Raw genomic sequence first — 25,726 nt, 5'->3', positions numbered from 1 at the left:
AGGCAGATTTTTCTGTTCATTAATTGCTCTGCTTAAACAGTAGCATTTAGTACTTACGAACTTTGCATGGAACTAGGCCCATGGATCAGTCTTTGTTTTGCATTATCATTTTCCTATTCAGACGCTGGGGGGGTTTTTTTTGTTTTTTTTTTTTGGTGAAAAACTGATCTTTATTTTTCCAGAAATATACAAACTTATTCTCTCATTTCTCCATCTTCTTCTTCAGAGTTGTAAGGCATTTTGAACAGTCCCTCCCTGAAGAGAGAGAACAGACGTTAAGTGTCCTATAATACTTTACAAGGAGAAGGGAATATGATACATGATGCTGTGAACAGCTGTTCATGGGGCTTTTTTGGTCCTTGCTATTTCTTCACTACCCAACTAACCTGGAGAGGATATCATGGAAGATATCTAGGATTTTCAATGTATGCTATCTGTGGATTACTCTGGGAATGTGAAACAAAGATTCATTGAAAAATTGCCTTCAATTTGTAATATCAGATTAATGGCATTTATCCAATATTAATAGTGCTAATTATTCTTCAGTGAAATTAATCAATCTTTGTTTTGCTGCATTGATGAGGAATTGATCTACAAAGGGGGAGAGAGAAAACATCTGTTCATTATTTCAATAATGGAAATACAGAACACTTTCCTTCTTCAAAGTGCTGTAAGTAATCCTTCTGGCATCTCTGTATGGTTGATAGGTAAGTAGTATTATCTCCGTTTTAGAGAAGGGGAAACTAGAACAGAGGTTCAGCAACTTGCTCTAGGCCACGCGAGAGTCAAGGTTGGACCTGGTTTTAGAACTAAAGATTTTCTGGCTCAAGTCTTCTGTTTATACAACTGCATCATGCTCCTCTGTCTTAAACTGAATATTCACTGACTCAATGCAGGTATAATAGGTGTAATCAAGATGTAAAACTTTGTACATCTCAGTGTGGAGATGCTATTAACATATTAGGTATTACATCAATTTATTTGAAGGTCATTTGGTATTGGCCAAATTGATCTAGTATTCATGCGTCATAGTCTGGAATCATTGCCTACTTTTTAATTTAGAGAATTGTCTCTCTCCAAGATTTTAAATCAAAATATGATAAGATACTTAACTTGGACAATGATTTTGCCTGAGTTGGATTGAGAAGTGCCTTGGGATATTTGTGTAAGCTACCATGTTATTATGATGTAGTGTTATTTTTGTTTATTTCTTATTGAAACTTTTCCTTTTCTTTTATGTTAGTGATGCTTTGTCAGAGTGGATCACAGGGAATTTATTGTGTAACACCTGTTAACAATAGAGGGACTTGATTAATTTCCCACTCACGGTGCTGAGAATGTTCCCCTTTGTTGTCATTTTCTCAGGGTTATTACTCATTACCCCTATTCATTCTGCTTTGGTAGAGGTAAATAGTTTTTAATTCCCCCGCCCCCAAACCTTTTTAAAGTTCCTTTGAACAGCTTGTTGTAATTATGCCCCTCATTGAAGGCACAGTCATTATTCTCTGTTGCCCTGAACAAGATTATTTGAGGCTCATTTTGATTTCCTTTTTTATGTTGTTTGTTAAATGTATTTCATTGAGAAATACAAAGTACCAGTACAGGAACAATCGGAGACAGTGGTAAATGTGATAGTGAAACGTGGCTTGTATGTGTAGTTAGAGGGATGGCAATGAATATGTGCTATGCCCTTGTCATTACAATTAAAAAAAGTGAATGCCAAAAGGGTACAAGCAAGAAACTATCCAAGCCTGCTGTAAAACCTGTTATGAGTAATTGTTACATACAGTTTACTGTTGAGCTGTCATTGTATCCTCAGCCTTAATAAAATATGAGGCAATATTTTTTCGCTTTATCAGTAGCATACTTTTGAAAAGTATCTGATGTTTATGGCATTATGAATGTTGTTTATAATGTTACATTGCAATATTATTACAGCCTCATTTTCTTCACCGCAGCTGCCTTAACATAGCTTACTTGCCAAAATTAACAACTTATTGGTAGTGTCCAGACTGCTGCTTCACCACAGGCCTCACCATTGCTGAGACATCCCAGTGCCCAGGCATTCAGCTAATAGCACAGACAGTTCCAATGAGGCAAGGAAGGAGGGTACTTACTCTTCACTTCATTTCTCTCCTTCCCAGCCTCCACAAAAAGCTGCTCCCCCTTAAAAAATCTTTTGCTAATTGCTGAGGCTGTTAATTCTCTGGGAGTGTAGATATCGGGGGTAATACCTGAACTGATTCTTTGTCCATTCGCTGAATTTGCGTTTGCTCGAATAACTGCAATACAGTAAGTAGGGCTGCTTCCTAGAAAGGCAGTAATTACTTATGCACTTGCGTCTTGTTGGTATAGGTAATTGCATTTTAATTATCAGCTCTTGTAGAAACTACAGTTACTGTTTTCTTAGCTTTGTTACATCTGATCTAAACAGTCAGATCTTTCCTATGTTTCAGACACAGCAGAAAGCTTTTGCTTATGTCCTTATTTTCCCCTTCTTCTTATCTGCTCCCTTTTATGTTGAGTGATGCTTTTTTGTGGTTTAACAATCTTAAACTGTTGAATAGTGTTCTGTTGTGCTATACTGTTGATACTTCTCAATTGTTTTAAAGCAAAGGAGTTTATGGTGGTTTATGAGAGAAACTTTTGACTCATGAGTAATAAAGAACTTACAAAGGTTTGAAGAAATCACTGCAAATAATGTAGGACTTGGTGCTTACCTAGAACCACCACTAGGAACAGGAACTTCAGCTATGCTTTTATATTCTGCAAGCTGGTTGGTTTACCAGTGAGCGTATTCTTAATGGGGCAAGTTTTCAAAAATAGACTCTGAGTTGCACCTGTAAAATACATGCACAGAACTGCACATGCAAACTCATTTAACCAGATAGTTGGAGTTTCAGGCAAACAAATTTCAGCTCCTATATGAATTTCTCATACTTCAGATAATTCAGAGATCAGATAATCAGGGTTTACTTGTGAACTGGGTAATTATATACAAAAGAGCCTGCTTTAACATGCAGTTACCAGATGTACCTGTAGATTTTACTACTATTGATTATAATTTGCTTGGGCCATAAACTGGGATCCAGCTTTGAGTACAAACACATAATAACTTCTCTTCTCCCCACCCCCCCCAGCTTATAGTCTAGGTAGACAGGGATGGGGCAAAGGAAGTATTAGTATCCCCTTCGTAAAGATGGTGATCTGAGGCACAAGGCTTTAAGTGGTTTGCACAGACCTGGAAATTGAACCCAGATCTAGTGTCGCCCAGTCCAGTGCATTAAGCACAGGACAACCCTTCCTCTTAGAGTTTACTTGCAAATTGTATGGCTGCCTACCCCGTGTTTGTTTAGTCATGTAATTACCAGATGTACACATGAGTTTTATTTGCTATCTACAGTGGGGTCTGTCTGAGTGATTGTAGTGATTACGTGTACAGTTTTGGAGTGCATTTCAGGACTTGAGTTTAGTTGCATGTTTTAAAGATGTCCTCTTCTATCTGCATTTCTCCATGCTTTCTAGATCCTGACTCCACATAATTAGAACAATCTTAAAAACAAAATAAAATACTGTGTAAATAAAGTAAGTTCTCCTTTATTGTGACAGTCGGCAGATGCCGAATTTAAATTAAAATATGTATGATTGCTTTCCCAGATTCCATACAAGCAGAGGCGGATCCAAATTAGTCTTACGCCATCAGCTGAGGCAGACACCTCTCCCATCCCCAAAGGAACATGAAATCAATCCCTCATGGAACTTAAGAGGCTGCACCTTAAAAATTATGTCAAGCCATTAAATTTATAGGCTGTTTATGATGGTCATTACTACATACATGAGCACATTAGTTAATTTAGCCTCAGAAGATACTTATATCTAAGGATTAACAAGATGTCAATGGCAGAGTCAGGGACAGAACCCAGATCTTCTGATTTCCAGTCCAGTGCCTCACCTATATGAGTATCCTTCGTCTGTCCATCTCCAATGTTTGTACTCCGCAAGTGACCACATAATGGCTAGCTGTGAATGTGGCCTCATGTTTGCAAGCAGCTTTGCACACTCCTCCCCATGCCATTAAAATGTTTCATTAGGAGGATGTACCTGGGTTGTCACTCCAAATCAGCCCTTTCACATGGCTGTAGCTATTTACTGTTATTATTTATCTGTATTACCATAGTGCCTGAGAATCCTTGTCATGGATCAGGACCCCATTGTGCTAGGTGCTGTACAAACACACAACCAAAAGATAGTCCTTACCCCAAGAAGCATACAGTCGAAGTGTAAGATGAGACTACAGATGAACACAGACAGGTGGGGAGTATGAATAAACAGCCTTACAATCGCTGTTCCCTCTAAGCTGTGCGCGTGTGCGTGCGCACACAGATCCTAAACCCTGTGCACATGGCGAAACACCATGCACACAAAAACTTGCACAGAAGCACAAACATTTGCACGGAAGAAATTTTTTGCACACACAGCCTGTCAAAAATTTGCCCAGAAGAAATGTTTTGTGCACACGGCCTGTCAAAAATTAGAGGGAACATTGCTTACAATATTGGTCAGCCTGATAAGCAGTGGTCTTAGCACACCAGCAGCCCTAACTGTTGTCAATTGTTTTGTAGGCATTACCGTAAAGGAGAGTTTTGAGGAAGGATTTGAAAGCGGATATAGAGGTAGCTTTATGATGTTCATCAAAACAAAAGGAAGCGTAGGTAAATTCAGGTACTAGAGACCTCCTTAAAAATGATGGCTCGTGCTTCCAATGTAAACATCCATAAAATTCAAAGAATTCCATTGTCCCCACCAATTTATCCAACTTAATAAGCTGTGAGGAGAGTCTCGTGTGGATACGAACCCCTTGATCTCTCAAGTCCATTTCAGATCTTCATTTCAGAAAGTTATTCATTACTTTCCTTTTATTTCAATATATGTCAAACATATTTATCACTTATATGTATTTTAAGCAGGACTGCTGGTACTGCCTATTATTAAGGTTGCTCAACATGGGCAAGGAGACTAGAATTGGGATCAGGAGCCTGAGGAGTGAAAACTTGGACTGGCTAGGTCCAACCTAGAGTGGGGGAGGTCTTTCATTTGCCTCCTCATTATCAATCACCATTTCCTCCTGTATGATCTTCTGCTTTTCATGGTTACACCTGTGGCACACTTCATTTGCCATTACAAGTGCATAGAGTGGAGCCTGGCTCTTATTTAACATTAGTGTCTCTTCCCCACCAAAACCATGATGGCTATTTTGGGGTCAGACACCTGGAATTGTGAAGTCAGTTTTGATCTTGTCTTACACTGGAGTATTGCCCAGCTATCTGAGCCACTGGGCTTACTCTAAATAGTGACTACTCATTATTGCAAAAAGATTTTTTTTCCTAATGCCAAAAGAACCACATGCAAATAAGCATGCAGATACCACAGTGAAGGATGCTGCACAGTATACGTTCAAATTCCAAACAGGTAGGGTGATGCAGAGGCTTAGACACTTGCAACAGCTTTATGGTGACCCAAAGTAGCTAGAATGACAAGAAATCAGGACAGTTCTACAGAATATCTTTAAATATTAGAGAGACAAGGTTGGTGAGGTAATATCTTTTATTGGACCAAGTTCATTCAACTTATTTGGTCCAATAAAATATATTCTCTCACATCCTGGGTCCAACACAGCTACAACAACATTGCAAACAACATAAATATTAGTATAGTTTGGGAATAACAGCTAAGCAGCTGATAAGGATTGACATTTTTAGGTAAAATCTTTAATGTCTCTGCATGAAGTACAAGGCAAACCTTATTAATCTTAGCTCTTTCTAGCCATAAATGTACACTGTTAGGATACTGTGTTTACTCTGTGCACTGCATAACAATGTATTTTTCCAGTTTGCAAATCGTGCCTATCATCTGTAGATTAATGCACAGCAATTAAGATGGTTACAACACAAATAACTGACACAATGTCAACCCAGAGTGGCTCAAGAAAATGGGTAATACATTCTCGTGGCCAAAAGCCTGACTGACAGATAAGCCTGGCATTGTGTCCTGAAAGGTTACTTTGGGCTCTGTTAGACCAATGTGGGAGGTAAACTCCAAACGGCTCCCATAAAAAATGCCTTGCCTGCCAGCCCAATAGTTGAAATTTGGGGACTGTCAGCAAGAGCATCTCAGATAGGCTCAGCTATTATGGGGGACAGGCAAGGGAGGAGACTGAGATAACTAAGCCATGCTCCTTTGTCTACTGGTTGTCAAACCATGACTTTATCATGTCCAATTTTGAAAGTTATCTGAAAGGTACAAGGAAATGTGAAGACTGCAGCTAATACCTGGAGATTTTACATACTATTACACACACAAAGATCTATGTTAAGAAACATTATTCAAGTTTCAAAGTGAAGCACTCAAAAGTTAGGAAATGCCAGAATTAAGGTTTCCCATTCAACATTTCCAGTTATGGACTCCCTTGTGCTATGATACAGCCTTAGTTGCATGATCATATTCTTCTTGTTTTTTCTTTACACATACAAATCTATATTAATTTCTTAGGTGTTAGAAAAATCAAATTGAAAAAAAACAAATTGCATCATGTGGCATCATATTGACACCCATGCGGTTCGTCAGCTGGGTTGGAACCTTTAGATCCACCACACAGAACTTTGCCACTTGAGCTAATGGAGTAACTGATAGCAACAGTAGTTTATCCTCTGTGTGGACCAGCATTAGAGGCGAATGCCAGTGTGTTTGCCAGTGTATTTCACAGATACTTGCTGACAACAGAGGGATGATTCTCAAGCAGAGTGAACTGTAATGGGTAAAAAGAAAAGGAGTACTTGTGGCACCTTAGAGACTAACCAATTTATTTGAGCATAAGCTTTTGTAAGCTACAGCTCACTTCATTGGGAATGCATCCGATGAAGTGAGCTGTAGCTCACAAAAGCTTATGCTCAAATAAATTGGTTAGTCTCTAAGGTACCACAAGTACTCCTTTTCTTGTTGCGAATACAGACTAACACTGCTGTTACTCTGAAACCTGTAATGGGCTCAAACTCTTCTGCCCATCTGTCCCAAATTTTTACCCCTCTTAGCCTGTCTCTTCCAACCTGTCCCTCTGGCATTCCTACCTCGTCCAGGGCGAGTTCTCCCCTAGCCAGTCTCAGTCTCAAATCCATAGGCTTCTCAACCCAACCCTAGTCTTCCTGCCCAGGAAGTTCTAGTCTCACTCCTGCAGTCCCAGTCTGACCCAACTCTCATTCCCAATTTTTTCTCCCTACCATTCTCAGTTCTCTTCATGCTCCCAGCTCCTTGTCCAGCCAGTCCGAATTCTCCCCCCCACCCTTCCAGCTCCTCATCCAATCGATTTCTCTCCACCATCCTGTCTTCCAGGTTGTCACTCCAGGTTGGACAGCTGGGAGAGGTGATGGGCCAGGAAGAAAGGGAGAAGGAAACACTGAACATGAAGAGAGAAGGGGCTGAAATTTTTGAAGGTGCCTAAGAGAGTTAGCTGCCAGATTCCTGGCCCAAGTAATAAGGGAAGGAAGGCAGATAAGCCAAATCAGAAAAGAGTCATCTTAAAGAGTGATGGGTGTTGGGTGAAGAACAACTAGTATTTAAGGAATTTGTGAGAGGGGAAAACACATCGTATGAAGATGACTTTGTGAATTGACGGTGGTGGTGGGAGGAAGTGAGTGAGAAAAAGGAAGGAAAAGTATCATAATTAGCATTTGACTCTTTCTAGTAAATGAAAAGTCTCCGACCACTGTGAATTTTCCTGGCCTTTTGACAGGCAAGTGGTAGCCTTCCCTCCTCTCCAGCTCTAACGTGTATATATGTTATGTATCCACTATCATTCTTGTTCTGGAAAGTTGACATGTATGGGATTGGGAGGTTGAACATTTATATTCTATGGCCTGCCTAGAATGGGCTTGATACTGTATAATGGACAATGAGTTATACCACATCTGACAAAACACAGATTTCCCAAACCAAACATATTCAATTCAATACATTTTATTTGGTTATGATGGACAGTAACTTGGTGTGACATTAAGTTTAATTTTGCATGGCAGGTTGCATTGGTCCTGTGGTAGCTGGAAGCCATTTGTTACATAAAATGCCATCATCTATATAAAAGGGTGTTGCTCAACTGTGTTGAGCAAAAGAAGAATCAGTTTATGCCCCCAGGAGGAGGGGGACTACCTTAAATGTTTTTGGTCCTTTCATGTACATCTCCACAAACCAGAATGACATTTTCTCATTTTGCTGGATAGGAAATAACTGAAGAGATTTTTCCTTTTCTTTTACCATTTGTTTTAAAATCATTACACATAAGTTTTTGATTCTGTGTTTAGTAGACACTTAATTTCTCTTCTCATACAATGAGAAACTTTCCATGATGATAACATTGCTCTTGAGCCTCAAGTAAGTGTTTTCACGTGCTTTCCACTTCCCTTCCTGATTGTGTTTAGGCGGGAAAGAAAACAATAGCATTTTTTTAATGTCCAAGATTCTGGTTAACTATGCCTTGTATGTTTTCTTTGTTTACAAAATACTTTTTATGGTATAATCTGTGAATAAATACAGGGATTATTTGGCTAGAACTGTAGACAACCCAAAAAGCAGTTCTGCATTTCCTACCCTGACAGATCAATTTAAAAGAGACTGCAGTTACTTACACAGAACTAGTTGAAAATGGTATTTTTTTTCCTGAAAACCTTTTTCTGCACATTTTTTAAAAAGGATTGATCTTGTGTTTAAAAATTTTTGCAAAAATTTTGTATTGAACAATTTCTGTTGTAGAGTTTTTTTTATTATTTATTCACTTTTTAATTTAATTTAATCTTAATTTCCCTCCTTTTGTCTTCCTTTTTCCTTCCTTCCTTTTTTTTTATTTTTTTTTTATTTTGACATTGAAAAGATGGGGAGAGAGAGCTGGTGGGGAGGAAAAAGCATAAATCATGAAACCAAAAATTAAACCAAATTAAATTAAACTAAATTTTTTTTAGTTTTAATGTTATTTGTGGTTTTGTTTTTTAAAAGCAAAATAAAAAGAACAAAAACATTTTAATTACATTTTCATTTTCAAAACAGGCCATTTTTTAACCAGCTCTGGGCCAGAATAGAATATTAATGTAGAGTACTGTCTTTTTTTTAAAAAAAAAAAAAGTCTGATTCAGGAACTGAAATTGTTTGGGAAGGCTGATTTTGGCCTTTTTTCCCAGCCAGAGTTGTGTGAACAAATCATTTGGTGGACAAACTTAATCTCTTTGGTGGGAAAGGGGAGGGGACAGAGAGAGTTGGGAGGTGTCTCTCACAATTAATAGTGTTAGTAGCAGATGAAGAAGAGTGGGGAAAAAATTGGGAAAATATTATATTTCACGGTAGTGAAACTTACCCTGAACTGACCATGCACAGCTCCATCATTCATTTTTGTCAAGAATCGTGACTGAGTAACATTAATAATTTGTATTACAGTAGTGCTTATGTGCCCTACCAAAATCGAGGGAGGCCCCAATGTGCCAGATAATGTACAAACATATAGTAAAAGATCCTGTCCTGAAGAGCTTCCAGTCTAAATAGACAAGATAGACAAAAATGGGAAAGGAAAATAGAATGGGGAAAATACTTCTTCAAGGTCATACAGTAGGTAGAGGTGGCAACAGAACACAGGTTTCTTGATACCTAGGGCTTGTTCATGTGGGGAAATTTACTGGCATAATTATTCCAGTATGTCCACAATGGGGAGTTATGCTGGTAAAACTGTAGAGGTACAATGATACAGTATAATTATGCTGGTAAATTTCCTGTGTAGACAAACCTCCAGTTCTGGATCTTAACCACTAAACCATGATGCATGAAAAAGCTGATTTGTGAAGTAGTATTGCTGGCAATTAAACAAAACCAGGTTCAGTAAAGGAAAAACACAATAAAACCTTGCTTAGTCTAGGAGAAAAGATGACTCCTTTTAACCTAGTCTGGAGGTCTATCTATTCCTGCTAACCTCTATTCATAACCCTACCCTGCCCACTAGTGAGCCATTTTCACTGAGTTGCCTGTTTTAAGGCCTATTGTTCCTGATTATCCTTAGGCTATGTTTCTATGTGATGGGTGAACTTGCAGTTCACCCATCACATATACTCTAGAAAACCTCCATGTTCACGGCTACTCTCTCAATGACAATTAATTGCCTGTGTTCTTAAATGTTTATAGGTCTCAATAAACAGGCAGCATATTTATGTCTTCCATTACCTGCAGCAATAAACTTCCTTAAGAAAAAAAATCTCATGTTTCCTGATTACAAAGTGATTCTAAATAAACTGGGAGAATGAAGAAAAGACACTGGTAAGCAGGACTTTGAATGAGAGAGGTGGGATTTGGAAAATTCTCTCCTTATAAAATAGAGCTGTAGTATTCTACAGTATCAGTCAAACACCCTACAGCTTACAGTAGTGACACTGCATTTTCAGACTGTAGAAAAATGGTTTAGCAACTGGAACAGATTACAATATTTGCTAATCTGTGATAATTTGGTGCTACTACAAGAAATATGATCGTGGGAAGGCATATATTCTAATCACTTTGAAATTGTAATGTTTTCTCAAAGTTTTGGAATAGTAATGAGTAACATAATAAAGGATACTACAGTGTCACTTGACTGGTATGGCCCAAGCTTGGATTTCAGGGGTCCTCACATTGTGTTTCTCTGCCATCAGGCCACTGTCTTCATGAGTCTTCCTCTTGGCTCAAAGAGCTTGCAGTCCATTCATCTACAATTGAGTCTACCATGTATCAGCCTTTGTCATAAATATAAAGGGAAGGGTAAACCCCTTTAAAATGCCTCCTGGCCAGAGGAAAAATCCTCTCACCTGTAAAGGGTTAAGAAGCTAAAGGTAACCTCGCTGGCACCTGACCAAAATGACCAATGAGGAGACAAGATACTTTCAAAAGCTGGGAGGAGGGAGAGAAACAAAGGGTCTGTGTCTGTATGCTGCTTTTGCCAGGGACAGAACAGGAATGGAGTCTTAGAACTTTTAGTAAGTAATCTAGCTAGGTATGTGTTAGATTATGATTTCTTTAAATGACTGAGAAAAGAACTGTGCTGAATAGAATAACTATCCCTGTCTGTGAGTCTTTTTTGTGACTTAAGGTTTTGCCTAGAGGGATTCTCTATGTTTTGAATCTAATTACCCTGTAAGGTATCTACCATCCTGATTTTACAGAGGTGATTCCTTTACTTCTATTAAAAGTCTTCTTGTAAGAAAACTGAATGCTTTTTCATTGTTCTAAGATCCAAGGGTTTGGGTCTGTGGTCACCTATGCAAACTGGTGAGGATTTTTACCAAACCTTCCCCAGGAAGTGGGGTGCAAGGGTTGGGAGGATTTTGGGAGGAAAGACGTGTCCAAACTATGTTTCCCAGTAAACCCAGTTAAAGTTTGGTGGTGGCAGTGGAAATCCAGGGTCAAAGGATAAAATTAATTTGTACCTTGGGGAAGTTTTAACCTAAGCTGATAAAAGTAAGCTTAGGAGGTTTTCATGCAGGTCCCCACATCTGTACCCTAGAGTTCAGAGTGGGGAAGGAACCTTGACAGCCTTTGAGAAGCATTGACAGTTCCCTAAGGGAAACACTATCCAGTCCACCACCCTTACAGACTGGAAATTCTCACATCGTAATACCACCTGTCTCACAGGTTGTTACTGACATAATTCTCTCATGCCTTTCAATTGATTTAATGGTTGTAAAGCATTTTGAGATCCTTAAAGTGAAGAGTTATAGAGAGAAGATACAGGCAGTGTTATTATTTATTATTTTTATTGTATTGGTTAGATCATAGAGGAAAAGGATGTTTGCCTATAACTTTATTCCTTCAATATAAGGAGCTTTTTGGGCTGACTACAATTTGTTGATCATATAATTTTGTTTTTCAGACTAGAGAGTGAATCCGTCAGAAAATATTAGCAAAAAGTAGGTATCAATGAAGCCAGGTTCTCGGGTGAATTCACTGTGTTATCTGAAATCAATGTGTTATGTGAATCAATCAGAAGACGCCCTGCCCCTCCTTCTGCCATTCTCTGCTGTTCTTCAAACATGGAAAAACAGCACAGTCAATAGAAATCTTTGAGCTTTGTTGATTTTAAGTGCTAAAGTATTAGAAGATAGACTTAAAGGCCAATTAAATGGGACAGTATTCCAGTACTGCTAACCCAGCAAGCTCCAAAGTCACAAGTTTAGATTCAGGTTTCAGAGTAGCAGCCACGTTAGTCTGTATCTGCAAAAAGAAAAGGAGTACTTGTGGCACCTTAGAGACTAACAAATTGATTTGAGCATAAGCTTTTGTGAGTTACAGCATCCGATGAAGTGAGCCACAAGTACTCCTTTTCTCTTTAAGTTAGATTCAGTGTTGTACGTGGTGTAGTTTTAGCCGTGTTGGTCCCAGGATATTAGAGAGACAAGGTGGGTGAGGTAATATTTTTTATTGGACCAACTTCTGTTGGTGAGAGGGAGACGCTTTTGAGCTTACACAGAGCTCTTCTTCAGGTCTGGGAAAGGTACTCTGAGTGCCATAGCTAAATGCGAGGTTGAACAAGTAGTTCGCCCATATTCTAAGGGACCCTTCAAGGTAGAGTGGCAGAGGTGTTAATGGGCCACTTTACCTCGAATGGTCATAAGTTAAAAATGTTTTTGAACGGTCTTCTGATGTTTTTGAACTCTCCTTGCCCTCATCACCAATGTGTGTGTGACAACTAGTATGGCTAGTTTATACCAATTAGTGATGGCAGTGAGAAATACCATTTTGGCCAGCACATCGCTACATCAGTCAACTATGCATCCCCAGCCACAGATCAGTTTTTGAAACCCCCACAGCAACTCTGTCCACACAGCCACACAAAAACCCTGTACCCCTGTTTCCTCCCACAAGTCTCACATTTGTCCCTGGCCCCCCAGCACATCTTTGCTCTTCCTATAACTCCAGGGGATCTTCACAGCCCTCTCCCAATCCCAGAGAGGAAAGGGGTGACAGCTTTAGGAGTTCTTCTTTCTCACGCCCTCCCAGACCTGGGTGGTGGGGGGAGGGGGAGGCACACCTCCAAGCAGGGTTCTCTTCTCTTTCCCAGGCCTGGGGAGGAACAGGGGTTGAGAGGGAAGGAGGGAGGACAAAAGCCACCCTAAGCTCCCTCAACCTCCCTCATTTATTGTGAAAATGGGGTTTGGGTGCTCCCTCTCCCCCTCGCCTATCTAGAAACTTCTCTGGGCTTCTGAGAAGTGAGGCGGGGAGAGCTCTGCCTGCCTCCTGTAGAAGCTCTGATTGTCTTTTCTTCCCCAGGAAGTGGGGAAGGCAGCCAGTCAGCAGGGATTTTCCCATTCCATGAATGCTGGAGCTTCATACCTGTTTGGCACAAAGTAGGGGCTAAATTCCCATTACTCAAGATAAACGTGTGAAGGTTGGCAACACCAGCATCTCATGTAGTCATTTTTATTCTATATCCCATTTCTGGGGCTAGATCCAAAGTCCCAGTGGGAGTGCTTTGGTGAGGAAATATCCACAAGGATCTCAACCTGGATGTTTCCACCTCTACGCTCTGTTACTCTTTTGAGACGGGTGGAGTTTTCCCTCTCCTTGAAAATATTGTGTGGCTCCTCCTTGCCCTGGACTGATCTCCAGGGATCATCATGAAGGCCCTGTGCCTCTCTGCTTGCTTCCCTGGCAGCATAGCTCTATCAGACTTGTTCTGTGAGGGACAAGCCTGCCTTCAGCAGCCCCCAGCAACAGAAGTTTATGGAAAAGATCATGTAGGCTAAGAAGGATGTGTTTACCCCTTTTTCCTGTATGTGGATCCTGGGCCCATGGGGTACCCTTCAAGTGACCCAAAGAAAGTGTGTGTGGGGGGGACAGAATAGTGCCACCTTGCGGTGAATGGAGGGTCACCTACCTCTAAGAGTAGAGGTCAAGGAGGCTATCTGATTCTGTTTTTTCTGCTGCTGCTTCTTTTTTTTAAAAATTTTATAAGTCTTCTGTCTATCATGAGATAGGTAGCATCTGTATGTATTGCTGTTAGAATTTCAGTCAGTGACATTAAAGCAAATTAGCTTGATAAATGAACTATTAAATAGCAAGATTCTATGTTCATAGATATAGTTTTAAGGTCTCTGGACTGCATAACTTGACAGATCTAGAAATAAATCAGTATTCTTCTTGTAACCCATTGTAAACAAGCTGTCAAGCACCACTATAGTCTCCTTTGAAAATAGCTTTGATGAGTAAATAGAGAAGAATAAAAGCAGAGACCGTGTCAAAAATGTAAGCCCAAGATAATTGTTGGGTTTTTTTTCTTTACCTATTATATTTCTTTAGTTGTTGGCAGCTGTCTTTCTGCTGCTAAACAAGAACATTTTTCTCTAGTTCCTGCGTAGACAGTTTTGACATTGTTTTGATGCAAGTTAATGCTCTCGGAATACACATTTCTGCTTTTAAGGAGCAGGGGGTTAGAATTTCTTTGAATTCCTCCTTGATTCAGGTAGGTGGAAATCAACAAGACTTTTGTGTTAAAAGCTAAAAACTGTAGTTTCTTGTACACAAGGCTTTATTATTTTTTTGAAAAAGTGTGTGTGTGTAGAACTGCATCTTAGCAAATAAGAAAGTTACTGAATTATTTTCTCCTGCTGGGAGCATCCTTTTTCACATTTCTTTTCTCTTCACCTACCTGGTTATAAATGGGAAAACTTAAATTTTATAAAGTGAAAAACCAAATTAATTCCTCTATCCCTGCCTCCCAAGAGAAGCTTTTTCTTTCTTTGTGTGTGTGTGTGTGTACGCACGCATGTGCGCCATTTAGCTTTTACCTGCTTCAAGCTTTTCAAACATGGCTTTGGTTGAGTTAATATCAGTAAGATGGTGCCTCTTCTGGCGTCTGTCTCAGAATTTATGTAGCTGTCAGATTTACAGTTGGATTGTTCCAGTGTATTTTATTTTATTTCTAAATTTCCTCTTGGAGATATTCTTTTTCCTCTGTATGTCTTGTGAAATCCCCCCACGTTGGGTGATGTGTATGGTAATTTCTTTTCAGGTGCCCTGGAACTTGGCTTGCTTACCAGCTTCTCATGACTAGCTCCATTATTGAGTTGATAATGAGCATCCAGTAGGAAAGAAGAAAGTTGTGAAGTTAGTCGGCTGTTGCTTATTGGGATTGAACAGCTTGTTTTTTCTTTTGTGTAGCATTTATACTTAACACTCGGTAGGCAAACTGCTATTCCAGCTTGCAAGTGGATTCAGTTATTCAAATGCGCCGGCCAGAAAATGAAGGGGAATCTATTCAAACAGTGTGCTCCCAAGTCATAGATGATCTTTTTGATGTCTGTATTTTGCAAATGGAAATTTTCCATTTTCCATCACCAGTATTCTTTCAGAGGCAGCGTTATCCGAGGCTGCTTTTTGGCTGGTTATTTGCATTTTTCCTTTCAATACTGAATTTCCTTCCTTTCTCTCACAACCCCCACACTTTCATATCAAATTCCCATTTTGATTCCCTTCACTTCTGTGTCGCATGATTAAGGGCAAGTCCTGCAAAGTGCTGAGTGCCAATGATGAGCTGACTTCAGTGAGAGTTAAAAGTGCTCAGCATCTTGTAGGATCCAGCACTAAGTGAGGTCTACTCCATCTGTGTAAAGCTTGAATGTTTCAGCTCTCTACACAGAGAATATGGAGAGGATAGGTAGCTGAAATTCACCTTCTCAGACCAGTTAACAGAGGTCCTGGAATAGCAGCTACACCCAGCTTGCCTTGGTTAAGCAGGTTGTTTAGGTCACTGGATCTATGTAAATGTGAACGCCTGTGCCACCTCCTTCCCACTTCCCACCCTTTAGTGTGGGCCTGTGGTAGGAATCCATTCCACAGCATATAGGTAGGATGCGGGCACCCCTGTGTGGCTACTCTGCTCACAGCTCCCCTGTAAAGTTTAAGTAGAGAAACTTGTACTGGTCCTCTGCCCTAGAGGAGAAATGGGGAATGTAATGGGCTTGGGAAGAATGCAGAGGGACTGAAACACTGAGGGCTGGATTCTTCTGCCTTTGACATCAGTGGGAGTCTTGCCTTTGTCTTCAATAGGAAAAGCATTCAGGATCTGATCCTCTGAGACTTTTTTGAGTCTTGAACTAGTCTGTTAGTCTAACGTACTTTTATGAGCCCTATTATGGCAGTATCTGAGCGCCTCACAGTTGTCAATGTAGTTATCTTCACAACACCCCTGTTGGGGTAGGGAAGTACTATTATTCCCATTTTACAAATGGGAGAATGGAAGCACAGAGAGGCTAAGTGACTTACCCATGGTCATGCAGGCAGTCTGTGGCAGAGCAGGGAACTCATGACCTTTTGTATCTTATACATGGGCTCTAAATCAAGCACTCTCCAGGTGGATCTTGCAATAGGACTTTTGTCCATAGTTACTGTAGGTAGGTTAGCTTGTAAAGAGAGCACAATTGCACAGTGTCTTAGGCTCTGGTGTAGACAAAACCTATGTTGGCAAAATGTATGTTGCTCAGGGGCATGAATATTCCACCCCTCCCCCCCGAGTGACATAAATTACACCAACATAAGTGCTCAGGTGCACAGAAGCTATGCTGGCAGGAGAGCTTCGCTGCTGTAGTACTGTACATATAGACATGGACTTAAACCAGTCAGCATCTACATTCTCATGGCCATGTGCACGGAAAATAGTGCTGATCAGTAGGACAGAAAAGATTCAAGACCTAATCCTGTCTTGACTGACTCTACATTATGCCGGTTGCTGCTGCTTATTGTTTATTTTTATCACCACAGAGCCTAGAATCCCTCCTCAAGGGCCAGGGCTCCATTGTTCTAGATTCTGTACAAACAGAGAACAAAAAGACAAAGAATTTACAAACCATGTATAAGGCAAAAGACAAGAGATGGATAGAGACAGACCAACTGGGGAGTACAAGGGAACAGCGAGACAATACTGGTCAGCATGATCGGCAGCGATCTAAGCACACTAGCAGCCTGACTGTTGTCATGTATTTTTGTAGGCGTCTCACGGCAAAGGAGAGTTTTAAGGAGGGATTGAAAGGTGGATAATGTGTTAGCTTTGTGTATGTTTACAGGGAGCTCCTCTGAAGCGGGAGGGGCTGCCTGGGAGAAAGCAAAAAGGTGCCTGCTTGAACATTTAACATGTAGGAGAGAGAGAGGCAGGCGTCATTCCTCAATCAGAGGTGGGAGTTGATATTTCAGTAGTGAATGATAGGTTTTGAAGGGTGTTGAAGGTGAAGACAAGCAGCTTATGTTTGATATGACAGAGAAGAGAGAGTCCACGGAGGAATGCAAAAAGCAGGGTGACATGGCCAAAGCGACAGGCTAGGAAAATTCTTTGCAGCAGCACTCTGGGTAGGAAGAGGGCAAGATTGCATTGTCAAGGATGTTGCAATTGCCCAGCCATGATATGAGGAGAGTTTTAGCTGCGTAGAGAGGAAGTGCTGTATCTTAGGGCATGTCTACTGGGACTGACTGACCATGGCAGGCTGGGGTGTAAATCTACAGAGCTCCAGCATGCCATGTGCTAACTGTCCTGCTACGGTGGACTAGAAGTTTCCTCGTGTTCACTGACGTACAGTGGTTTGAAACAGCAGTAGGTTAAAGCTCACTAGAGAACTTGTCATGTGCAACGACAGGGGCCACACAGACAGCGCATGGCCCACTGGAGCTCTGTAGATTAATACCCCAGCTTGCCATGCTGTAAGTTCTTGTGTAGACGTGCCCTTAGAGATTTTATGCAGAAAGAATCTGCAAGATTTAGGTGTAGCCTGGATGTGAGGACCTTGAGAGGGGTCTGCTCCAAGTTGAAGATGAGGCCCAGGTTATGGGCCACAGTGACAGGCACGGTAATGGTGGCGTTGTCCCCTGTGATCAAGAGAGGAGATAGCTGGGAGTGCTTGGGGAGAAGACGACTGGTATGTTTACACTGCAATTAAAAACTTGCAGCTGGCCTGTGCCAGCTGGCTCGGGCTAAGGGGCTGTTTAGCTGCAGTGTAGATGCTTGGGCTGGAGCCTGAGCTCTAGGACCCTGCGAGGTGGGAGGGTGCCAGAGCTTGGGCTGCATTCTGCGCCCAATCATCTATACCGCAATTAAACAGTCCCTTAGCCTGAACCCTGTGAGCCTGAGTCAGCTGGCACAGGCCAGCCGCAGGTGTTTAATGGCAGTGTAGACACACCCCCGGGAGCTCTGTTTTAGCCATGTTGAGTTTGAGCTGACAGCTAGACCTCCATGAACAAACAGATGTCAGAAAGAGTGGCTGAGATTTTAAAAGTTAGGCTAATAATGGCTGTTTCACTCTAGCTTTATAGCTATCACACTTTCACGAACCTTTCTGAACCTTTACTTTGTGCTGCTTTAGCAGAGCACTAGCAGTTGCAACTGAAAGTTCTTACCAGTGGAAAATTAGAGAATATATACCTAAAACTCAGTAATTACTCCATAGAATTATGTCTTCATCCAAAATATGTCTGGACTACATTAATTTGTGTGGAAAATACCAATGGCATTAAAGCACTTTGTTGATGTAAATACTTGCTATCTAGCAGAAACAGGAAATTTACTAGTAATGGTTTGCTTAGTTTGTACAGATTAGAGCATGACTTGGTTTTGTACTTAGCATTACAGATATTAGAGATGGAAAAGACCTTATATAGTCCATTACAAGTTTCTTTACTATAGTATTATATATTTTTCCAGTGCTTTGTCCAATCTACTCTTCAGTGTTTGTGATAGGGCTTCCTGTACTTTGTTTTAAGGAATCATTTGGTGAAATTTTGTGGCCTGTGTGCAGGAAATCAGACTAGATGATCAAAATACTTCTTTCTCGCCTTAAAAAAAGATCTATGAATGTTGGAAAGTCTATTATACATTTAAATTGATCTCATCTCAGTCAGGAAGTTTTTTCTTTTATATTTAATCTTTCACATTTATGATTTCATCCCATTACTCCAGGATACCCAGGGCTTTCTTCCCCGACCTGGCTTTCCAGAGTCAGATTCGCTATAGATATACGGCTATCACAGTTTCAGAAACCTTTTTGGACCTACTTTGTGTTTCAGGATCAAGCTCTTAGCCTCTCTGAGTCTGTTTCCACATCTGTAAAATGGAGATAATAAAAATCACCTACTCATCTCACAAGAGTGTTGTGAGAATTAACAGTTAACATTTGTACAGTGCTTTGGAGATATGGGGCAGATTGTCAAGTGCTCAGCTCCCACAATTGGAGCCAGATTTTTGAAAGAACTCAGCACCTAGGAGCTTCCGTTGCATGACGCAGAGTGCTGTTTAAGTACTAAAATTAAAAAATAGCTACTGAGGAAGTGAAACCATGCATTCTGTGATTGCAGTGATTCACACATGTGTGTCACACTTTTGCTCTGCCTCTCTACTTTGTCCTTTTTTGCTGGTGTAACTGGCAGGCTGTGGGGATGTATATGAATCCTTGCTCAACTTAATGCCATGCTTGCTTACAAGAACAGCAGTCTGACAAAGCAGAGTAGAATGTGATGTTTGCATGCCTGTATCACATGCAAGTGTGTGCCCACAAACCAAAACACAGCTGGCAGGTCTAATTTTAGACCTTACCAGCCTTGAGAAGTGTCCCTTTAAAGATCTACTTTTCCCTCTAAAATCAATTTGGTTGATAATACAGCAGCTGACAATCCTGCTGAAATATTACATATGATTTGAATAAAAACAAAGGAAACCACTGCCCAGTAATTGTAAATTAAAAAAAAGAAAATAGTGAGGCCACTAAAGACAGATCCACAAATTAAATGATGTGTCAAAGGAATACGTGATTTTAAAATTTAAACCTGGGATTTGTACACACAATAAGACACAGTATATTTACTTATTTATTTGTACAGTGCCCAGAAACGTTACAGGTGATTTATATACATATAAAGCAGGTCCCTTCAGATAATATAATATTCAAAATTTTTGCTTAAGTTGGTCAGAATCAGCTTGAATCTCTTGCAAGCACTGTCTCTTTACTCTGGCTTTTAGGGAGCAGCGGTAAGGTTCATGGTACAAGTGTGTGTGACTGGTACTTCTGGGTGCTGTGGGATGTTGCCAGGGGATGGTGTGATGGATTATCTGAGGCTCATGAAGGGTATTTTTAAAATTATATGAAAGTCATGAAAAGCTCAGGAGAGGTGATCCCCTCCCCCACTTTGTTATAAATCTAAATAAATGACTGAAACAAGTCTTAATATACTGGATCTGTCAAAGTGAACACTTAATATGCATAGCCCTTTTTACCCCCTGTTTGTTTCTGTGCGGCGGTAGATTATTGTACAAATTAGTTTTCTGCTTAAAACAATCCCATGTTGGAGAATCTGTTGCTGATCTCCTAATAGATTCTTTGACCTTGTGGGTTCGTTCGTTCTTTTTTTTTTTTTAACAGCGTCACAAAATATCAAAGGCTTTTTTTTTTTAAAGGCTCATCCTTTGCAGCAATTTCTTTGGGTCCCAGGTATTCTGTGCTCCTGGTTTACTGTTTGGCTGGTTTGTTCTGTGACTTTGTGAAGTGCAGAATCCACTGCCGGTATTTGAAGTTCCCCGGGTGCAAGTTACACCGGCAAGCGCTGCTGTAAAATTGCTTTGCTTTCCGAGATAGCCAGCAGAGGGAATCGGGACTTCGCTTGCAGCAGGGGCTGAGAAAAGCAGGCGGTCTCTTCTTGGAGGAAATACTGCAGCCTTCTGGACTGCGTCTGCTTCTCGAGGGAGAGGCTCGCTGTAGTTCCACCCACACCGGCTGGAAGGAGGGGGTTTGAATGAAAGACAAGCCAAGCCCTGAACACCATGTCACACCGTGAGAGGGGCTAGCAGCAAGTAGGCTGTGGAAAGCTGCTTTTTTTTAAAAAAAAATAATAATTTTTTTTATTTTATTTTTTAAATAATAAAGGGGAGGGGGGTTGGGGTGAGGAAGAAGAGAGCGAGGAAAAGCGGGTTGGAGTTCCACTGTCTTGCTCGTTTCTCTCACAGGACTTTTCCCCTACAGACACTGGCAATTGACATTACTCCAGACAAACGGGCTAGGAAGGAAAACGCTGTATCCTGAGTGCAGGAGGGCGTGTGTGGGTGGGTGGGTGGGTGGGTGGGGGGGGGGGGGAACAAGGCAAGGTTTTTTTTTTTTGTTGGTTTTTTTTTTTTTTAGCTCTACTATATTTTGTTTTTGTTTTTATTCTTGCTGTGTTGGACCTTGTGAGCAGTAGAAGGCAAGGAAGTCTCGAAAGCCTCATCAGTACTGTCAGGAATAGTGGTTTAAGAGGAAGAAAGGCCTGGGGCACTACACCCTGTCAACGAGTTCCCTGCATCGGAGAGAAAGATTCCAGCTACATGGGCAAACGCTTGGAACAGCAGCCAATGTACCCTCAGTACACTTACTACTACCCTCATTATCTCCAAACCAAGGTATGGTACAGCAGTTCCCTGCCTGTCCAGCAGTGTTAATGTGATATCATATGAAGGATGGGTGGTGGAGTTGCATAAATTACAGGGTTTTTTTGTTTGTTTGTTTTTCCCCTTGAATTCAGTATCATGTCAGGCAGAGCTAATAGCCAGAAACAGGAAGGTTAGGGTTTATGCATTTATTTATTTATTTATTTATTTATGTTGACTACTATCTTTAGTTAATCCCTTTGACTCCCTTCTTCCCACAATAAATGTGGTTACTATTATCGAAGCCAAGTATACATGATGATGCGATAGGCTGGAGATCGCTCTGGACAGAATCAGGCATGCAAATACGGTTTCAGTGATCTGTACAATTTATTTGGCATTCAAAAGCATTTTGCCATTAGCAGAGACGCAGTGGATACTGAAACTTTTAATCAGTGAAGTCTGAGATGCTGTGTGGTTCTGGGGTGGACAAGGCACTAACCTACTGTAAATCTTTTGGAGTTTGCTCTGATGTATTGAACTGGTTTTAATGTTGCATTAAATATTGAGAATGATCTGGCTGCATGCTGTTACATTTGATAGGGCTAGAAATAGATAGTAGCTACTCTCAGAAAAAGCACCAAACATGGTTTCATTTTTTTTCAATGTCAGTGGCCCTGGAAGGCCAGTCTGCATCTCCCAACAAGACTGAATGAAGTCCATGACACCTGGATTTTAATTAGTTAAATCATGCTTTGTTTTTCCCTAATGACATTGTACCATAATCTGCTGCCCAAAAGGGTCTCTTTTGCAACCAGTAACAAAAACAACTTTGCAAACCAGTTAGGGCATCGTAAAGAAAAGTGCAACCTCACAGCCAAAGCTTAACAGTTTGAGTCAATGAACTAACATTCTTTTTTTTTTTTTAAAGCCAAAAAAAAAAAAAACCCAGTAACCTCCAGCCCCCAAACACACGTCACCCCAATTTAAATGGCAGTTTTAAGCACATAGGACACATCTGACTTTGGGGAGGGGGGTTTACTTTTGGTCTCAAACATGTTGAGCTAGTTATTATTGAAAGGCCAAGTTACGTTTCCTTGCCAATAAAATTACTTTTCTGTTAACGATTATAGCCAGACCCCTGCATTATATAAATTAACTAATTGTGAAAATGGAGACTAAGGCTGGCTGGAGTTGTGATGACACCAGAACCACTCAATGTGATTATAGCCTTGTAATTCATAACATGATTACCTCTCATTTGTTTGCTGTGTGCTTTCTCTAACTATACTGTGCAGCATTTTTGTGTGAGAACAACCCATTTTGGGGGCAGGGCGGGGGGTAATTGTTTCACCATTTTTCCCCCTCAAGGTCGATTCAAATAGCATTTTACCTTTGTGACCATTTAGTCCGTATTGTGCAGCAGCAGCAGCAGCATCCCGTTGCTAGCTTGACTGCAATATTGGCTGTAGCTTCAACTGTTTGGAGGATTGGGGATGCAGACCGATGCCAGGTTTTGAGGAAAGACATGAAACACTTTATGGATATTTTTTTGAAAGAACAATAGCGTCAAGTACTGGATGAGAAATACTGGACATCTCTTTTACTCATGTAACTTAAATTTTGCCAGTCCTCTTTTTTTAACTTCCCTTTCTATTTTGTAAAATATGCTTTTTGGGGAAATTAGCCTTGTGATCCAGTTGAAAGTGACAATGCTTTCCACACAATGACTTTTTAACCTGAAGGTTTTGGAGAATAAATTAATATTACTTAATTATATATTATCTATAATTATCTATTGTGTTATAGAGTATAAAATTATCTACTCTTGTGAAAAGTTGTATGTGTGTGCATGTGAGTGTAAATATACATTTGAACACAAGCATTATTTTTGCAAGGGTAGATAAAATTTATTGTAGATTTGTAATATTATATGGCATTAATTTTTCTCTCTCAAACCTAAGTAATAAAATAAATACACACATATATATTTCTGTACTATAGTCCTAAAGAGTTTAGAGTAGTGCAGACAGGCAGCATCTGGATTTTGTTATCTTAAAGCTAGCCATCAGCTTCTGGGACATTTTAGAGTATTTAGATCCATTCTATGTCTAAAGCCAATATTTGGGTAATCAAATAACATGATAGAGAACTGTATCAGTTATCACGATAACACATACTCATATACCACTGTATGATTTCAACTCTGCTATGAAATTCACAACTGTTTTATTTTCTGGAAACTATGCTGCTTATTGTGTTAAACAAAATTTTAGAATTCAGCTGTGAATGTGTGTTCATATCTGGATATTCATACACAGGGAATGGGGAATGCATTAACTTAAAATCATATAAAGGAATTTTAGGCTTTCTGGGGCCATTTTTGTTCAATGCATAAAGCACAGAGCAACAGGACATTAAATATACAGTGTTCTGAAATTTAAATGTTTTCCTCACATTCTCAGATCAAGTGCTTTGCTTTTGCTTTGCTCACACTATAAATTAATCTCAGCTGTTCTGAAAAAGTACAATAGTACTGTGTAGCACAGCTTTTTGGAGGGGTTTTGTACAGGTTTGAATAAAGTTCACAAGATATATAGTCCACATTTGTACCTTCTAATATAGCTAACATGTTGTTAAGCGATAATGGTGTACATTAATAACTGTATGGTCTAAAGAATGTTAAATAGAAGAATAGGATCCACATGTTTGGGTGATTGTCTCAGGTTTTACAAATGCCTCATGCAGAACATGAAACACACAGTCTGATTATTCAAATTAGTTGAGCATCTTAATTATAAGATGCCACCACTGAAGTTAAAACTTTAATGGCTGTTTCATACAAACCCACTATAATTCAAAAATTTTAAAAGGTTCAGTTTTGTAAAGGAGATTATAATGTCTTTAATATGTCCCGTAAGGACAAACAGAGGGATTGAAAGAAAAGGTATTTTTTTCTTTCTGTCATGAAACTGGCTCACTACTGAATTAGCTTGAATTGTCTGAACTTTCTTAGTTAAGTCCTGAGAGTAGAACTTGCTTATTCTAGGCATGTTATGAATTCTATTTAAAATCAAACATGTTTGTTACTGTTATAAATTAGGAATATGTGGCTTCATGTGTTCTTGCTGCAAAGAATATGTTCACATGTCACATGCATATGACACTATTTCCTATAGTTTAGGGAACTCTGATTTTATTTTGAACTGCTTGACAATGAAATGTTACTCGAGTGGTGTGTGTGTGTTGACAACATAACTAAGAAACCAACTAGTTTATGTAACTGTGTTGTAGAAATCCACTTATAAGAATATCATAGTACCTAATCTTGCCTCAGTCTTTGAATTTCCATTTTTGATCTCTTGCCTGACAGAGTAGTTCTTTTTTTTTAAACATTGGGAGAAAAGACTGAGTGATGTGTAATTTCATTTAATGATTAGGAATGGCATGAGGAAAAAAAGATGTCGCCCACATGGTTTTACATATTTGATGGAGTCTTTTGAAGTAATAGTGCTTGCGTCTTTCCTTTGGCCTTTGCAGCTCATGGTCAGAATTAAGGCTGGGAAGACCATTCTTAGAAAACAGAGCATTGAATAAATTGAGTCATTTTCTGTTTGCAGTTACCTGCGGACACACATTGATTATTCTGGATTTATTTTTCACGATCGTTTGACCGGCACTTTATATGAACATATTTCCGCTTACCAGTTTTTCATATACTATTTGCTTTGCTAGATCTTTGTCTGTTCACTATTTATTATTCATTGGTCACCGAAGTCACATGGTATTAACTCCGGTTCCTGATTGGATGGCTGAAACAGAGGGTGGCACCAGTAGTGAATACCTGTGTGCAAACACCCTGCCTTGCACATATGTGTAATAGGAAGAACAGCTATTTCACAACATCTGTGTGAATAAAAACCCATCTGGCATGGATGTTAACAGAAAAGTAAACAAAAAGGGGTATGAAAAAGAATGAATTGGTAAGTGAGGCAGATGTGTGACAATATTTGCACAAACTTGAGAAAGAAGCCCTGGAAATTCAAGCTAGTATAGTGCTGAAATTGTTACACTTTTTAAAAGTCACTTTGGGTATGAACATTTTTTTTAAAAGAATGAAATCCTCCATTCTCTCTCCTTTTTTTTCTTTTTTCCATTTTTAAGTCATTCTTTGACCTGAGCAAGTCAAGAACTGCTTTGAGTTGTTTGTGTGCTGGAACACTTCTTCTTCCCTGTATCAGCCTCATTTATAAAACAAATCTCTAGAACCCACACACAGCTCTCCATACCTCTCCACTA

At 39.9% G+C, this 25,726-nt stretch overlaps 1 protein-coding gene across 9 annotated transcripts in view; it reads left to right on the top strand.

Annotated features, from left to right (window-relative positions):
• RBMS3 (RNA binding motif single stranded interacting protein 3) overlaps positions 1–25,726 on the top strand; it is a 919,857-nt gene that overhangs the window by 340,622 nt on the left and 553,509 nt on the right. For 2 of the 9 annotated variants that reach the window (XM_073333385.1, XM_073333383.1), the window contains exons 1-2: positions 20,684–20,878; positions 21,259–21,460. The exons of 6 other annotated variants lie outside the window; for them this stretch is intronic. In XM_073333385.1, coding sequence (XP_073189486.1) covers positions 21,386–21,460 — 75 coding nt within the window. In that variant the 5' untranslated portion in view covers positions 20,684–20,878; positions 21,259–21,385. Of the gene's footprint in view, positions 1–20,683; positions 20,879–21,217; positions 21,461–25,726 lie in introns of those variants that run through there. One more of the 9 variants, XM_073333384.1, reaches the window with a different exon arrangement.

Source organism: Lepidochelys kempii, chromosome 2, assembly GCF_965140265.1.
Source record: "Lepidochelys kempii isolate rLepKem1 chromosome 2, rLepKem1.hap2, whole genome shotgun sequence".
NCBI classification, from domain to species: domain Eukaryota; kingdom Metazoa; phylum Chordata; order Testudines; family Cheloniidae; genus Lepidochelys; species Lepidochelys kempii.
Note: the sequence above shows the minus strand (reverse complement) of the source record. Positions and strands in the feature narration are given on the sequence as shown.